The 19449-nt window shown below is 32.8% G+C and overlaps 1 protein-coding gene across 1 annotated transcript; it reads right to left on the bottom strand.

The window, feature by feature from the left end:
* Positions 1 to 8916: 8916 nt before the first annotated feature.
* Positions 8917 to 10057, bottom strand: LOC132599175 (glycine-rich RNA-binding protein GRP1A-like). Its single transcript, XM_060312428.1, has 2 exons — positions 9866 to 10057; positions 8917 to 9553 (listed from the first exon to the last, which is right to left on the bottom strand). Exons 1-2 carry the CDS (start codon positions 9971 to 9973, stop codon positions 9131 to 9133), a joined length of 531 nt encoding a protein of 176 aa, XP_060168411.1. The 5' UTR covers positions 9974 to 10057; the 3' UTR covers positions 8917 to 9130.
* Between the last annotated feature and the right edge of the window lie 9392 nt (positions 10058 to 19449).

The following is a 19449-nucleotide window of genomic DNA, read 5'->3' as shown; positions in this document are numbered from 1 at the left end:
AATTAAGAAACCACAAAGAGCATATTATGATTTATTTCTTATGATATAAATATTGTATAAGTAAAAATTTAGAGAACGCATGATTGTGGTCAATTAATATACAAAATGTCAAAAACCTATGGTTTATTCATGGTATAATGAAGATATAAGAAATATACCATAAATATGGGGGGGGGGGGGGGGGGGGGGGGGAGCTTGTGCATATACCCAATAGATTTGCGAAATATTTATAGTATAAAACTAATATGTGTATTTATTATGTATTCCATCTATGTTCATATTTATTTAGGGATAAATTATGAATATATGTGATGATTATACATTATAAATCATGTATAAACATAAAATATTAGGTATAAATCAGGTATATTATTTACATTTGTGCTTGTTCTGTATTTCAAATATAATTTATTTGTAAAATAATTTAATTACATACATATGTTAATACATAGCTAATGCAGCTAGAAGAAAAGAAAAAGAAAAAAAACAGAGTGGTTAGAGGCGTAAACCTTATTAAGGAAAATAGTTCTATTTTATATCTAATTAAGAAAATTTGGGATAGTATAATTATGAGAGAGAGTACCGAATAAGGAATAAATTAATAAGGATTAAAACTGATCCCTTGAAGTCATTAATTACTACACGTGCACAATATTTTGCTGTAATTGTTATTAATTCTGTTATTTTTGAAACATAAAAAAAAGCAATGTTATTTAGGAAAATAATTATTAATTAGTGACCTATAACGTAGAAATCTCTATTTTAATTTTTAATAATTTGTCAGTCTCTTTTTTTTAATTTTTTATTTCTCACTCGGTGTCGGTACCAGCATTGGAGCTCGATTATATTCAGACTTGCACCGCGTAGGACTCCATTCGAGGGAGCTCTCCCTACTAAGGATTTTTCATACCAAGGGCTCGAACCCGAGACATTTGGTTAAGGAAGGAGCAGCCCCATCAGCTGCACCAGTGGTTAATTTGTGAGCTTCACTTAAGCTTTGTGTATGCTGTCATTTTTTTGAGCTTTTTACTTTTTAAAAACGTTATCCTGGACGATACACTTGTTAAAATGATCACCAGAACTATATATGGACTACTTACTAGAAGGTATCCCCGGAAAAGAGGAAATGTCATTATTGTAAAATTCGGAAGGAGAATATCAAATTGCACGCTGGAACTTTAGTTGCAGAATATACACAAAGGAAGAATCAGTATTGGTTATATATAATATTCCTGAAAATCTTGTAGTAAATGAGAGAACCAATCAAAAGGCTTATATCGTTAAAAAGATGCAAAAGCCTTAAAGTTCGATCCACAAGTTGCACAAATTCGAATATTGGACGTTAAGTTAAGATAAGATTTGAAAAATAGAAAGGAATAAGATGAATATATAATTTTTCAAGGATAGTTATTGCCTTTTGAGTTTTGCCAATCATAAGGCAATCTTACAACTTTTGGTATGTTCTATAATTCTAGTGGAAGTTTCCTTGTATGGTATGAGTAATAAATTAAATGTCATCATCAAGTTGTTGAAAGATCAATCTTCAGAATTAATTCTCTACGCTAGTTCAGGGGCGGATTTAGGTGGGTGTCCTCCACAAAAAATTACATTCTATATATGAGGTAAATTTTGTGTTTGTGTACATATATATATTTTGAATATACTCAACAAATTGAAAAGGTTAGCTCAAGTGGTTTAGGGTGTTCAAAATTCTCTCCACCGTTCAAGGTTTAATTTTCAAGAAGAATATTATTTTTTATATTTAGCTTTTGTAGTTTTTTTCGAACCCCGTAACTGAAAATCATGGATTGGCCGCCTACCTCAAAACCTTATACTTAGTTATATATATCATACGACAGTACGAGAATGACACAACCGTGTTGGAACCTAATTTTTGGGACATTGCACTTCCACTAATTTGGAGCAACTTTATGCACAACTAGTTTTAGCAACATTATTGAGTCTCAATTTTTTGGAAAAAAAAATATTGTACTCCCTCTATTCCAATTTATATGTCATAGTTTAGATTTCAAAAATCAAAGTTTTAATTTGGACATAAAATATTTTTTGATATAAGATTTTGCATATTTAAAAATTATGTAAAAGGTACTATAGGTCACTAGGGGTGTTCACGGTTGGTTAAAAGCCGATTCAAATCGAAAACCGAACCAAACCGATTAAATAAATCAATATTTATGTCGGTTGGGTTTGGTTTAGTTTTAAATTTCTAAACCCCGATTATATTTTGTTTGGTTTTGATTTTAGTAAAAGCAAACCGAAGAAAAAACCGAACCAAACCGATTTTTCCAGCAAAATTTTTATTTATCTCTAATAGGCTAATGAAATTTATTCTTTAAGCCCATTTATAAAAAGAAATCCATGAATTCAAACTCATTTATTCAAAGAAACAACTATGGGATTTAACTAAAAAAAAATTTTGTATTCCTTATAAACTTTATTCACTTAATTGAAACTTATAAATCCTTAGACATTTTCTCCACAATCCAAGAAAAGTATAGCTACCATATTAAAAGGGTAATGATGTATTATAAGTTGGAAAAGGATACAAAATTCTTTCCTAATTGTAGGAAATAAACATGAACAGAGAAATACCGTTAGTTTTCTTAAAAATTGAAGAACAGACCAAAACCGAATCAAACCGGCTACGACCAAACCGATGAATATGTATTATATTTGGTTTGGTTTTAATAAATTTAAAAACCGACTAAATTTGTTTGATTTTGATTTTAACACAAACCCGACCCGCGAACACCCCTAGTCACAATTAAATTCAAAAATATCTAAAAGACACACACACATATATATGAAGGGTACAAACTTATTTCTTGATCAGATGTTTACTAATATCCTAATTATTAAGTGGATGCTAGCTTGTTTGAATTTTTACAAAGCATGCATTACATTGAGAATAAAAATTGTGAGGTGCAATATAACTTGTGTTATATTTCGTTTAAACTTTAAAGTATGTTGAAACATCATACTAACTATGGCATAATAGAGTGTAATCAGATTCTTGAAGTTCCAATGCTGCACTATCATGTTGTATTATCATAACTTAGTTTCCTCAACTGTTTACTGAAAATGTAAAAGCCTTTTGACAATTTATATATAGAATATGACATGGAATCTCACCACTGATAGATAAAAAAAAAACTCATATTAACACCTATAAAAATGTAAGGCAGTATCGTACTTATATTAAACGTAAGTATGAATGCTAGTGTGACAAACGAACGAGCTGCACAAATTTGGACATGTTAAAATTGATTGAGTCAAAAAACATATTGGTTATAATCCATCCAAAATGTGTTTAGCTCAAGATAGGAGGGTCAATTTGGACTAAAAAATTAGTCATAACGCAACATGCCCTATTCAAAAACATTTTTCATTTGCTTGTTTGTTTTTAAGAATTTTTTTTTTAATCACCAAATCAAATATACAAATATTTTTTGTATTTATGACAAATTACCAAGGAATCTTCATTCTTTAACTTTTGATTAGTTTTTTATGGGTACTAGATGTAGTCTGAATTGACTCAAAATTTTACATGGGATAAATTTGGTGTTGTGCCCAAATTGACCAACTATAATTATATATTTGATACACCTCACACAAACCGACATGTTTGAGAAAAAAGGTGTATGTTCATGCACCAAATTCAACCCCGTATGTATACCTAATACTGCTACTGCTAGAAACCATCATGTTAAAGAGCCATTAATTAGTGACCAACCTCCACAATAAATAGAACTACTAGTATTCATTGGCCATTTTTCGTATGTGCCGTTGAAAAATAGCTATATTTATGGAGTTTCAAATTACAATTGTGGAATTTAAAACACTAATTATCAAAGCCAAAGCCGAAAAGTAGCTACCCCGGCCCCCCTCCCCCCGGAGAAATCTCATTATAAATCTTTTTATTCTTTTTATAAGAAAGGAGTTATATATAAGAATATACTTCTTTGTCAGGTCAGTCTGGTCGAAAAGAAGCTTGCTTACACCTTGCGGAAATAAATCTTCCTAAAATGAAATCACTATAAGAAAGAAGGCGAAGAAAAATGAAAGTAGTGGTGAGGCGTCAGTATGGAGTTGCGTCAATAGATTAGGCTAAGGGACGGACTTCATCTAACTGTGAAATTAGAAATTTCATGATAACAATTAGTTTTCAATGACAAAGGCCAAAAAGTGGCTATTGTGAATTTTCTCCCACCATCAAGAAACGAAGATATTGCACGGTTTTCCCTTCAAATTGGTTGCTCTCTGTATATGCCCTTCAAATTGGCTGGTCTTTAATTTTTTTTTCCCTTAGCAAACGAACGAACTTTGCCTAGCCGATAATAAGTTATTAAAGTCGCGGGACATATCTTGTCCGATATTATGATGCAATATAAATATATCCCCCATAAAAAATTTATTTGCCTTGAACGGCAAAAATTAAAGACGGTACAAAAAAGGTAAAAAGGTGCAGATGACCCTCAGGCTACAGAGACATGCATTCATGGACTTCAGCCCAATACTATTGATGTTAAAGAAAAGCCCAATTTGATCATTAGCTTCAACAGCTTAATCGATGTATTGAGGTCGATCGGGAAATATATGAATCAGAGGCGGATCCAGGATTTGAAGTTTTCGGGTGTCATGCGTCATTCAATCAATTTGGACTTCGGGTCGGATTATTCGTCTTTTCGGGCTTTGATTTGGGTTATTCATCTTTTCCGATGAAACATTTATTTATAGCAATATACATAAGAGAAAAGCATAAAACTTCCAATAATATTACATTTATCATAAATATCCATAATTCATTTACAATTGTCCTCGATGAGGTTTCATCTTCTGAAAATGATCAATGATGACATCATTACTTACATTTGTAAATACATCACGCTCTATGTAACAAACTAAACAATCATTCAAATATTGATCACCAATGTTATTTCGCACTTCATTTTTTATCAGTTTCATGGATGAGAATGCTCTCTCCACAGTTGCGGTAGCAACAGGTAAGATCAAAGTTAAATTCACAAGTAAATAAACAAGTGAATAAATATCCACAAGATTTGCCTCAACCAATGCTTTTGCAAAATTACACTTTTAAACATAACTCTACAAAAAGCACAAGCAAGATTACAACTTTTCTATAAAACTATACACACCCACCATCAAGATTACAACTTTTATACATAAATGTACAAAACCCACAAGCAAGATTACAACTTTTCTATAAAACTATACACACCCACAATCAAGATTACAACTTTTATACATAAATGTACAAAACCCACAAGCAAGATTATAACTTTTATACATAACTGAACAAAACTCACAAGCAAGATTACAACTTTAACAAAAAAAAAAAAAAAAAACATTTTTGCAAGAAAAATACTCAAAAGAAATCAAGAAAGAAAAACCAAGAGCCTTACAATGGGTCAATGGACGAAGAAGCCGAATGGGATTTTCGCTTTGGGGCAATGAAGTGAGTTTGTTTATTTGATGAGAATTGAGAAGAGAGTTTTTTTTTTTTTTTTTTACGAGAAGAGAGGGAAACTTATGTTTTCAACTTTAAGAAATAAAAAAATCAAAGATTAATAAATTAAATTAATCAACAATTGTTGATTGAAATTAAGTCAACAACAATTATATAGAAATAAGGAAAGAGAATATAAAGTTAATGGGAATTGGGACAGTCACGTTGCTGAGTGCTGACAGCAAGTTAAAAAAAAATTATAAAGTGCAGCCGTTTGAATTCAAAACCGTGACCAGATGGAGGCAAAGAGAACCCTTTGCCAGTGGCACCAAGAACTCATTTTGTTCAGAGGGTGCCACTTTAATTATTTGTATACAGGTTCTGTATCTATACATATATATACACAGAGTTTCGAGCGAAGCTTTTGGGTGGCACTCCCACGATCCTTAATAGATCCGCCCCTGATATGAATTACCAATTATTCCAATGGGCTTCTTATTAAAATATGGGTTGCAGTATCACCAAAATCAGAACAGAAAACAATAAAGTAAAGATTGTTTACACTAACTTGTCGTCGTGTGACCAAGTTGCCTCATTTAAAAGAAGGTAATGGGGATTATATTTACATGTTTTTTATGGCAAAGGGAAATTCCAGCAGGATTAATGCAAGGATAATGATGTTGATTGACATAATAAACATGTAACGTTGATTGCAGACAGGGGTCCGTTAGCGTAGCGCACACTGTCTCTTCTCTTTTCCAACGCGTGACAGGGCGTGCACCATGTCTTTAGATTTCCTAATGAGCCATCAATTGCATAATTAAAATTTTGAACTATTATGGAAAAATATTTTTATAGCATAGTAATACGTATCCAAGTTATTTGTAAACTTTATTTTTGCTTGTTATAATATATATAATTGTCATTTAATTTTCAATTAATTAAAAAAAATTGATCTCTTTATATTTGATTATTTATAGAATTATATTATTGTCAAACAAGTAACAATACAAACATAACGTAACACAAAGTAATAAATTAGTGGAATGATTAAAAATTATGATAAATATGTGAATATTTACTAATTTTAATTGAAAACTAATGAATGGACTATATGGATTTAGATGTGCCTAGATGCGCTTGAAGCCACTTGAAGATATAAAAAATACAAGAAATCTGAGAATAATACATAAAAAATCTTTGCAAAATCATTTCTGCAAGCATTTCTACTACTTAAAATTATAAATCGCTATGTTCACACATTTCCTTCCAATATTCAAATGGAGTCTATACTTGGGGACCTGATTTTCTGGAACAGCGTGAACTTTTGTGTTCCTAAGCAGAGTATTTTCTGTGGGAAACCAATGTTCACATTATTTTAAGATGTTACTGATACCATCTCGATTTGACAGACGGACGTGTTCCCCGGCAAAGATTAAAAAATATGTCGTTTGGCCACGCTATTTTGGTCATAATGATCCAAATGAGGTTAATTCATATGACTATTTAAGTCATATTTAATAATTTATGCTTATTTAATGTTATTTTTATTTTATTTTTCTCAAAGTTTATCTTATAAAATTTTACGATTATAATGATTTTTACATAAGTGTGGACAAATTTAAATCAAATTGGTATGATAATTTAGCAACACTCAAAAAATATTACTCACTCCGGATAAAAAAAATTCGCTCCGATATTTGCGCACCCTTTAAGAAACTACTCACTTCAATTAAAAAAAATGACTAAACTACCTCTAATTAAATAGACATTAAAACTTAATTACATAACAGGCAAAATCTGAAAAAATAAGATTAATTATTTCTTGATTTAATAAATACACTTCTTTTACACAAAAAATAGGCTAAGTGAACACTTTTTTTTTTTTTAATCGGAGGGAGTATTTCATATTTTGGTTTAAAATGCTTGTCAAAAATGTGATCCTAATTCCTAGATTGGCATCGAAGAGTCCTTCATATTTTCCTATTGCCAAAGAGGTCAATACTTTTTTGCCCCTCTTCTTCAGCATTCATAGCGTGATATGGTTCTGATTGTGTTCTACAAGTGTAATTGGATCGGCGTAATTAGTGCTTCTATTTAAAAACGTTGAGCTTGAATTAATTTGTTGATCTCAAAATACACTAAAATGCTGTAGATATTCAGTATTAAATCTGATTCAGCCGTGACCTATATTCTTAGATATTCAGTATTAAATCTGATAGATAGACCTGGTTCAACGATTTAACTGTGCAGGAAAAAAGTTACTTGCACGCCCAGTATATATTTTATTAAAATACTACAACTAATTGTATAACCTTACAAGATTTGCAAAATAGTTATAAATAATTAATTAATGGTAAGGATAAAATAAAATAAAAATTGTCTTTTCTACATCTATCTCTTGAAATAGAGAGAAGTAAAAGTGAACGAAAAGTAAACATAGGTTATGGATCTGGACAAGTGAACGGAGGGGGTAATCAAGAGCAATAGAAGAATTAAGACAAAAAGGACAAAAATGATCCTTTAATGATAGTAGGTTCAAAATAGTCCCTTAACTATGCACTTAACGGTTTTAGTCCTTTAAGTTTGTTACAAGTTAACAAAAACGATTCCTTAACTATTTAACTATGAGAGTAGGTTCAAAATAATCCTTTAACTATGCACTTAACGGTTTTGGTCCTTTAAGTTTGCCATAAGTTGACAGTTTTAGTCTCGACAAAATATTCATCGAACTCTGTTTGTTAGATTTGACGAGAACTATGAAAAAAAGGAAAAAATTAGTGAGAACTCTAGATCGGTCAAATAACTCGGGACAAAACCGACGGACGTTAATCGGTTATAGGATGGACTTCTGCGCATTTTACCTCAAAAATAACCGATAGACTTCCGTTGGTTTTCGTAAAAAACAATAAAAATTAAAAAAAAAAAAAAAAATAATGTCCCTCAATTTTATCCATCGGTTTCCGTCTATTTTTTTCGCTTGTTTTTGGTAGTGACAACTTTTTTAATTTCTGCTATTTCTAATTTATTTCTAAAGTCTAGTGTATTTTATTTAGTCGATGGATTCCCTTAGTTTTAATCGATTGAGTCCGTCGATCTTTGTGTTTCGAAACATCATTTTCTGACATTATCAAACCGTTAAGTGCATACTTAGAGACTTTTTTAACCAACCCTCATAGTTAAGGGACTATTTTGTCAATTTATGGCAAATTTAAAGGACCAAAACCGTTAATGCATAACTAAAGGACTATTTTGAACCTACTCTCATAGTTAAGAGACCATTTTTGTTAACTTATAACAAATTTAAAGGACTAAAATCGTTAAGTGCATAGTTAAGGAACTATTTTTAACCTACTGTCGTAGGAGACCATTTTTATCCTTTTCTCGAAGAATTAACTTGAAAAAGCTTTGAAGAAAAAGATAAAAAATAGCGAATAGTAAATAGTAAATCTTTCATTCACTTCATTCAAAAGAACTCTGTCAACACAGATTCACAGGGTAGGGTAACATCACGGTAAAAATCGCGGTCAAAAACGAGAACAGTAACAGAGAACCACAGAGGAAAGTAACCATAACAGAACTTCAACCAAATTCCGAACAATAAATCTTAAACAAAAACAATCTAAAAGCCAGCTTTAATAACTAACTCCTCCAGTTTCCCTCAGATCCACCACCACCACTGCCTCTTGAGTAACGGTCTCCACCACCGCCTCCATTGTAACGGTCACCTCCACCATAACCACCACCACCACCTTCACGACGGCCACCTCCGTAACCGCCACCACCACCGTATCCACCTTCACGACGGCCACCACCTCCGTATCCACCGCCACTTCCACCGTATCCACCGCCGCCGCCTTCACGTCGGCCACCACCGTAACCGCCACCGCCTCTTCCTCCACCGCCGCCGCCTCCTCCACGGGATTGAGCTTCGTTCACAGTGATGTTACGTCCGTCCAAATCCTGACCGTTCATTCCTTCAATTGCATTCCTCATTGCTTCCTCATCCTTGAAGGTAACAAATCCAAATCCTCTAGATCTACCAGTTTCCCGGTCATTAATGATCTGCAAAATTCAAAAAAAAAAAAAAACATAACAATTCTATCAGATCTATAATAACATAACAATCAAAATAAAATAAAAAGCTAGATCTGACAGGGGAGAAACATTAAAAGCGATCTATCTGCATCTCTTGTAAAAAGAGAGTTAGACGGAACGTACCGTTTCAGGGAAATTGGAATAATAGGAGTAACAGTAATAGTAACAGTAACAGTAACAGAGAGTAGTAACAGTAACAGTAACAGTAACAGATCAATTCAGTAACAGAGGGTCAACAAAGCCATAGGCCCGGATCCGATCCTCTGCTCTGGAACAGACCTTCGATTCGAGAACTTCACCGAACTGTTGGAAAGCATCGGCAAGTGTTTGGTCGGTGGTGGCCCATGCAAGCCCACCGACAAAGCACCTGTATTCAACATCTGCCATTTTTTTCTAGAGAGACTGAAATAAGAAAAGAAACCCTAGAAAATAATGTGAAGAGAGGAGAGCTGTGGAGAATTGAGAAGAAAACGCTGCTATTTATAGGGTGGGTGAGGAGCCTAGGTTTTGCATCTAGGGACGGTTAAATTAATCTTGCACGGCGCCTCTCTACTAACTCCTATGCAACTCGGGTTAATGGGTCTGGTTAAAGTTTTGGCCGTTTGGTTTTTGTCATTTTCCTCAACTTGTTCCATGCACATAAATCCTACTCCTATATTATGACTCAATTACTTATAGATCCTCTATGTTTTAAAATCAAACACTTTCACCTCCTAATATAATGAAAATTTTATACTTACACTCTTCAGTAGTGTAGTTAACCCCTAAAATTATATTTTATTCATCTAATTTTTGCTATATGAATGAAATAATAAAGTTTAAAAAAAGTTCAAATAATAATGTTTTTCAGCTATTTTTGACATTATATTACATGCGAGATTTAAAAAAAAAAATACTTATATGCAATTTACGAAGTCAGTATAAATATTTTCTCTCTCTCTCTCTCTCTCTCTCTCTCTCTCTCTCTCTCTCTATATATATATATATATATATATATATATATATTAGGTCCACAATCCAATAGTTTCAAGTATCTTGGGTCCATAATCTCAGGAGACGAAGAGATTGACGATGATGTTGCTCATCATATTGGAGCGTGGCGGTGAAGTAGAGGCTCGCATCCGGGATACTATGCGCTAAGAATGTGTCACCAAGACTTAGAGGTAAATTCTATAGAGTGGTGGTTAGACCAACTTTGTTGTATGGTGCAAAATGTTGGTCAGTCAAGAGCACTCACGTCCCGAAGATGAGTGTAGTGGAGATGAGGATGCTCTGGTGGATATGCGGGTGTATTGGGATGGATATGATTAGGAATGAAGTTATACAAAGAAAGGTGGAAGTGGCTCCCGTGGCGGACAAGATAAGGAAAGCGAAATTGAGATGGTTCGGACATATGAAAAGGAGGTGTGTAGATTCGCCAGCAAGGAGGTGTGAGAGGTTGGCTATAACAGAAGTTAAGAGAGGTTGAGGTAGACCGAAGAAGAACTGGGAAGGTGATTAGGCAATACGTGACACAACTCCAATTTACTGAGGACATAACTCTAGATAGGAAAGTGTGGAGGTCGGGAATTAGGTTAGTAGGTAGTCGAGTATTTTCCTTATTAGTAGTAATAGTAGTTAGTAATCATGTAAATACTTTTTCTCAACGTGTACTACTATCTGTCTCTTATTTTGCTTTTATCTTGCTACTTTGTTGTCATATTTTTTTCTTGATATCATGTTTTTCTTTCCTTTTTATCTTGCTTTGTTCTCTCGAGCCGAGGGTCTACCGGAAACAACCTCCCGACCCCACAAAGGTAGGGATAATATCTACGTACACCCTACTCGCCCAGACCCCACTTGTGGGAATACATTAGGTATGTTGTTGTTGTAATATAAATATTTTCTAAACTTATATAATTCGAATTCCGAATAGTAATGCACATAAAATACTTTTTCACATTCAGAGCAGGAACTAAACAATAATTGTGTATCAAGTGTTTTTACATAAAATTTTATCAGTTAATCATGATTTATAAAATACATATTTTAATTTCAAATTATCCTTTAATTGTGATAAATTAACATGATTTGTATGAATAAAGTCCAGTAAATATTTTGCAAATACACTTATACCTAATACAGATATTGTGTACATCCTAGATTTAATATGCGCTTATTTGAGTGTATGTACTTATTTCAAAATGTGATATATTATATTATGTAGTGTCATGTCTCGTAGTGGAATTTATTGTTATACACTAAAGTAACTAGTTGGAAAAAAAAAGATTATTACATAAAGTTGAAAAGAAAGACGAAAACAATAATAGTAGTAAGAATAATCAAAACTCGCATCTATTAAGTGGACAGCTTCCATCGATATTATTAGACCATTAGCTTTTATAGTTATTTGAAAGCGACTGTGTATTGAGTCATATATTTTACAATTTCTGTTATCTCGCCTTTTACATATAATACAACTAAATAATAACTTAAAGAAATGATTAAAAAAGAGAAGGGACCAGAAGAGAGAAAAGTAAAAAAGGAGGGACTACTTGACAAATCATACTAGGAGGAATATTATAAGGGGATATACTAGAGCCGTTTGCGCCGGTAATAGATAACCTTCGGTGGCTAACCAGGGTTAAACCTGAGTTTGAACGTTCAAGATATTTTGGCAAACCCCAGTTGGCACGGCATTTTGCCCTTCAAAATATCAGTATCCAATCTGAAGATATTTATGATGACAGCTGGGTCCCCTAATGTTTCAATTTGTTGACATGGCAAATACCTACTCCAATCTACTGCTATTCTGGACATTAAATTAATTAAGAATCCTTTTTTCTATTGGGTTTTCTCTCTACTCCCTAATATTTTTTAACTTTTTGAATGTATCCCTATTTGATTGAACTTACGGGCTATTTGGATTCAGTAATTTTTTTATTTTTTTTTAATAATTATGGTATTCGAGTTAGTTTGTGCAACAACAACAATAGTATTCAGAGTAATTTCATAAGTGGCGTCTTAGTCGAGTTAGGACTTTTGTCCTAATTTTCTTAATATATTTGAGTTTTAATTTTCTCTTGAACAAACTCATATCATATAATAAAGTCTTTTTTATAATTTCTTTGTCATCTGATTTATCGTCACTCAAAGTTTACAATTATTAGCTTTCGCATGACGTCCTGTTATTTCAAAATTGATATTACTTTTAATATATTTAATCACCAAAAATGAAAGCCAAATGTTTAGACCTGAAGAAAACATATATATAATGATTTAATTTTAATATTTGTTTGGTTAGGACAACCTCATTTAAGTGAAACGAGGTTAAAGCTATGGAAAATTTAAAGGGTATTATTTAATGGCTTGAGGCTTGCTCCTATATATAGTACAACTTCATCAAATTTTAAGAACAAGAGTTGACCAATTCAAATTTTGGAAATTTACGTTTATGTTCTATGTAATTGTATTCCTGAAGTTCATGTAAATAACAATGCCATTTTAATCGAATTTCATCTTCTCCGGGTATTGAAGAGCCTAATATTCCACCTAACACTTTGCCACAATACTTGAATGAATAAACTAAGATGATTTTTTTTGGGGGGGGGGGGGGTGGTTGGAGTTTTTTATTTTTAGTTTATTATGGGACCCAAAATTAGGCCAATTAGGCGATGACACTTGTAAATTAATTAATGATTTTTTTAATTAGACGTGAGCCGTTAGAAATAAGGGATTTTTAGACCCCAAAGGTGAACGGCGGGGGTATCTGGGGGCCGAAAGGTGGATGGCAGGGGTATTTGTGGGCCAAAAGGGGGATGAAGGGTATTTTTGTACCAATTCTAAGAGGTTAAGGGTATTTTAGGCCCTTTTCCGTAAATTATAAGATGATTTACTAGAATGCATAAAGTGTAAATTGTGAAGCTAGAATTAGATGGCCTCTAACACTGATGTTAGGCTCCTTTTATAGGTACAAACTCACCACCAGGAACCCGTGAATTGCTCCCTCGTTATGGATAATAATGATCAACAAATGCTACTTTAATTGCATGAACGTAACGTTTTGCTATGTATCCAGTCCGAATATGTAACGCCTGAAGCACGTAATTGTTCCGTGACAATTGCTTTGAATTCGTTGCTACAGATACGCAAGGAATGGTCTCCTCTGGGTTCTTGAACAAATTGCTCCCTAACGTCTTTGCCTGCCACATGTCAACATCATCCCTTGCCACGTGTAATGTCAAATTTTACCCTATGCGATTTGAACTTGAAATTACGTGATTATCAACTCAATTCATTAGCCATTCAGTTACAACCTTGGGTGCTTTAATTTTAATTCAAACCTTGTGTGTATATTAAAATATTACATTACTAAATAATTACAAATAATAAAATTCGATTCACTAAATCAAATGAGTTGCAGTTGAACTTCGAACTTAAACTAATAATGTTTAAACTTTGGATTTACTTTTGGATTTAACATATAATTTATTTAAATATTCAATAAAATTGATTCTTGTGGATTTTTTTTTATTTTATTTTTTTGCATTCATTGCTAGCCCACCCATGTTGGTTAAGGGTGTGGACAAACGTGGGTTAAGGGTCCATAGTATTTGAAACTTGGTAGAGAAGAAAGATGACCACATTATTTCCACACAATTGCACACCGTCTAAAAGTAGACTACCGTACTTAATAATGCAGCGTAAATTACAAGTTGGAATATTTTAGTTTTAAAGTAATAATTAATTCAATAAAATTCAGTATATCTATTTTCCAAACAGCCATAAACACCCTACAACGAAAGATTAAACGAGAGAATGAGACATCCAGATATGTTGTCATTGTGGCCAAGTTCTACATACCAGATAAGTACAAGATATCTTCTACGGTTGACTGAGCATTTGTCACTAAATTTGATAGGGAAACAAAAATATCTCCATATAATAATGAGATAATCTAAGAAAATCAAACCACGTCGGCGTGCTTAGCTCGGATCACTGTAACAAGAACAAACATAGGTAATTAGTAGCTATACATTGCGCTAAAGTTTCACTTATATTAAAAAAAAAAATCATTCATGTTGCCATTCCATAGTGAAATTACTAATTTAAAGTAATTATCAATAGATCGCTTTTTCTTTCAGATTTTATTTTTATATTGAAGTAAGGCTAAATACTGTAAAAATTAGGTGGAATGATCAATTTTCGGACCTGATATGAGTTTTTGATTTTAAATTTTGAAAGGTTTGATGGGGAAATAGTCACACTTTAATGCGGAATTTATTTTGGTAAAAATGCTACTTAAAACACAAAAAAACTTATAAAAGTTCGAATATATGAATCATTTCTTGGTTTTGAATTTAAAAGGGCTTGAACTCAATTAATTGTTCATGGGATTTGAAACTTTCAGCAAAATTTTGAATCGTTCTTTGTTTTAGACTTATAAAGGTCGAACCATACAACTTGTTCATAGGATTTGAAACTCCAGCAAAATTTTCAGTGGATCGTTCATTGGATTCCAAATCCTTCGAATTTCAACAGAGTTTGCTGGAGTTATTCCGTGTTTTTTTTTTTTTAGCTATTTTTGTCCAATTTTTCGTGTCAAGAGAGTGGTTAAATGTTAACAGCTTTTAAAACAGTGGCTAATGTGTGATAGTAAAGTGGCTACTTGTCCAATTCGTTTCTAAAAATTGATTGGTTCTGAGATTGTGAGTAATTAATGAAGAAATTGCACCAATCGCTATTTAAATGGGCTTGTCTTTAATCTTATGCTTAGTGGGGCATAAACGCATAAGTTCTTTAAGGCAAAATTTGTGAAATATTATAATGCAAAAACATAAACTTATGCTCGCAAAAAAGGTCGTTTGTTATGAGGGCCAAAAATTTATAGACCTGCATAAGATTGGGGCATAAGAGCCAATGACCCGTAATTAATTGGACAACTTACAAGAATAACTACCTTTTAAGGGCTCTTAACAATTAGTAACTACCTTTTATTAATTTACAATTCGTAGCTAGTTTATGGCAAATTCGTTGTATTTGAAACATACCGTTCAGTTGTATCCAACCTTATCTGATGACACGTGTATTTGATTGTATTTGAATATATGCAACCTTAATTTCTCTGAATACATGTGTATTCAAAATGATTGTATTTCAATGCATTTAAATACACGACGGAGCTGTGTATTTTAGTGTATTTATATATTGATATATCCTTTTGTTTTGATTGTATTTGAATGTATTCGAGCTGCAATCAACAAAATCGTCACTGGCGTCGCAAAGTTGAATGTATTCAACTGTATTTGAATTATTTCAACAAAATTTCAGATATATTGTATTTACTCGAAAATTTATATACAAACATATGTGTATAGATCATTCAAACAACACATATAGTCAAATACATTTAGTTTCCCCCCAAAATACAATCAGGAAACTACATATAACTTGTATTTACAGTAAAAAATAAAATAACGAATACACTCAAATCTAAGATACAACAAGGAGAAGAAGCCATGGATTCCGGTATCCGTCAGATCTGAGAAGTGTATTCCCTTTTCTTTCGTGTTCTTTACGAAAAGTTTCTTTCTCTAACGATGGCAAATTCCAATTCCTCTTCCTCCGATGAAGGAAAACAAGTGCTGAAGCTCTTTAGGAGTGGCGGCTATGGTGACCTGGGGGTGCTCGGACGAGCTACAGTGTGGCCATGGTGTCGCCGTGGACAAAGAAGAGACGGAGGCATTGGCGTTTCTCAGATCTGGTGGTGTCGTCATGGAGGAGGAAGAGGCGGAGCCAGATCTGACCGAATATGGCCGGAGAGAGGCACCGAAGAGAGGGAAATGTATTTGGTATAGCTATGGTAGGTAAATTAAAAATTCATTGTAGTTAAATTAAATAGTAATTACTAATTATAAATACCTCTTAGAATTAGTTATGCCAAGTAAATATTCCTAATTAATTTGGGGAGAAAAGACTAGCCTATTTTTTCCAATTTGGAACCCGGTGGTCCCAATTCTGTTTTGGGCTCAATGTCCTTTTAACCGATAGTGTACCATTATTGATCTTACTCTACCATGGGTCACTATTAACCATTTCATTGGCTGAGGACACACTTGTGAAGTTGTTATCCATCACTTTTTTTGCGCGGATTGTCTTTCAAAGGCGCTGGTATTTAATTTTTAACCTTCACCTAAAAAGTAGCTAGAAATATTTTAAGGTCTGGGTTCAAACCCTAGCTCAGTTAAAAAAAAAATTGCAAGACAAGGTTTCGAGAAAGTTCTGCAAGGCATAACTTTGGCAAAACCTTTGCCTTGTGATTTTTTTTTTCTTTTGACTGAGCTGGGTTCGAATCCAGAACCTCGAGGTATTTTCGATCACTTTTTAAGCGAATGGCAAAATTAAAGACCAACAATTTGAGGGACAAAAATTAAAGACCACCCAAAATAGGGACAATCGTGCGAATTGCCCGTTATCCATTAACAGTGTTGTGTGGACTTGTATCCCAACTCATTTGTATAGCCTTGCAAGGAACTTCTAGATGACATAGCCCATATCTAACAATATCTTTGTTGGGCTTTCTGATTGAACATGCATCATGTTAAAGTATCCTTTTTTTGTATATTGCCATAGCTAGCATACAGCAACCGGGATCCAATTCGAACACAGTAGTACTAAGAGAAAATAGTATAATTATAATTTGAATAGAAGATAATATATAGTCATTAGGAGTAAATAACTGGAGTATGTAATTACAAAGATCTCATGTGATTGATTTATTGATCTCTTGTGTTAATTGTTATCGGTTTGTTGGAAAAAAAAAATGAAAAATATTCGAATAACTACGGGATTCAAACTCATAATACTGCATTTTGGATTCTCTTTGCCACTGAAAGACAATCTTAGAAACAGATCAAAAGTATTTGCTATTAAAATTAAGTTAATTTTATGAAATGAATGACCAAAACAATTAACTAAAAGAGTATCTTTTGCAGGTGGGTAGAAAAGCTGATAAGTTCATCTAGCATGGAAACAGGGAATCCTTAGCATGATCAATAACCTTTTGCAGTTTGCTTATTCATCTTATTAAGAGTAAGGAAATTATACGTGAAAGTATCTTTAGAGAAAAAAAAATAGCATGACAAAGAATAGGTTAGTAAATAAAGAGATATTCTTCATATAAACTATCATGGGAGAAGAAGGACCTTTTAGTCAACATCTTTATTTAATTGAAGTAAAGAAAAAATTAGGTATGCAAAAAAGAAATAAATTTTTTGGGATCAAATGCATAAAAATAATAGCATGAGGAAAATAAACAAAATTCAGAATGATGTTTGAAAAGAAAAATCTGACATTATCATAATTCTCACGAATTAAGTTGTATTTTGTACGAGAAAAAAATAAATCTGAAGAGCTTATCTGACTAAAAGTTGGGCCTCCACACGAGTTTGCAATGCAAATATATGGGCTAGTTATTTGGGCTTATCTTGTAGCATATGACAACATGGAAAAATCCCAACTCCCAGACAACTCACACCTTAGTCAGGTAAAATTCACAAATAACCATTTTGTCTCGGTAATTGAAAAGTGACCGCCATCATGAAGTTTCAAATTTCACAAATGAAACTTTAAGATATTGTCATAAGGTTTCCCCTGTCAATTTCCCTATATCTCTAAGTTGGTAGAGAAAAATTAAAATACGAGCCTAAAATCAAAAGACCCCCTATTTCTCTAAGTTGCTATTTAAAAAGTGTTTTATGTTTGATAGTTAGTTAAAGGTATCAATTTATAACTGGTAATTAGGGATTCTTTTTCGTCCGTCTATGTAAAATTCTCAAAGTTGTATTTGTACCAAAAAAATTTGAATAACTTATCTCACTAAACATTGGGCCTCCACTCGAGTTTGCAATGGATGTATATGGGCTAGTTATTTAGGCTTTTCTTGCATCCGATAGCATGGCAAAATCCCAAAGGCAAAATTAAGGCCCATGACCATTCGCTCATCTAGTTCAGAGAAATTAGCTCAATTATTATTTGGGAAAATGACCGAATAATACTACTTAAGACACTATATTACAAAACATATGGACATTTTTTCTTATTTACGAAACATAACAACTTAATTATAAAACATACCAGATCTTAAAATTTTTTAAAGCCCAACCCTTCTCTCCCCTTCAGTTCATGTAACAGATCTGGAAAAATAGGGGGAGTGAGAAGCAACAGAGAGCAATGTGTTTTCTTTATGCCTACACTGGAGCTCACCCGAACCACCACAACACCACCGTAGATCTCCATTCTGTTCACGGGGCAGATCTGAAAAACATGGAGAAAACAAGTTTTGCAGAGTATCAATTTGGCATTCGGGTCGTCTATGTTTTGTTTGTCACTATTCCTAGATACTGTAGATCTAACATTCTGAACTCAGAGGGCAAAAGAATTGGAATGAATTGAAGCTGTTTTTTCTTTGATTAATTTTGTATCATTTTTTGATAGTATGTTTCAGGTTGGTGATATTATTGGAAGATTTGAGAAGAAGGGTTTCTCTTTGAAAGACTTAAAAATTTCAAATTTTGAAGTGAGATTCAAAATTGGATTAATGTTGTATGATAATTGTATATTGAGTTTGTATGAAAATTAAATTTTAAGTTTTATATGTTGTGTTATTTGTATTAAATTTGTATGAATATAGTATGAAAGTCATATACAGTTGTTGTAGTTGTATTAAATTTTCAAAAACCTAACATGAACTTTAAACAAAAATTATATGCTTATATACATATTTCATACTGATTTTATACAGTTTTCATACACAAAATTGTGACCGAAATTCTAAGCCTTAAGCGATACACGAAATGTGAAAATTCTAAGGCTTGAGCGAAATT

Source organism: Lycium barbarum, chromosome 6 (genome assembly GCF_019175385.1).
Source record: "Lycium barbarum isolate Lr01 chromosome 6, ASM1917538v2, whole genome shotgun sequence".
Taxonomy (NCBI): Eukaryota; Viridiplantae; Streptophyta; class Magnoliopsida; order Solanales; family Solanaceae; genus Lycium; species Lycium barbarum.
Note: the sequence above shows the minus strand (reverse complement) of the source record. Positions and strands in the feature narration are given on the sequence as shown.

Coding starts and splice junctions, on each gene's coding strand:
- LOC132599175 (XM_060312428.1), bottom strand. CDS start 9,973: ATGGCAGATGTTGAATACAGGTGCTTTGTCGGTGGGCTTGCATGGGCC. Junction 9,554..9,865: donor GTGAAGTTCTCGAATCGAAG/GTCTGTTCCAGA, acceptor TGAATTTTGCAG/ATCATTAATGACCGGGAAAC.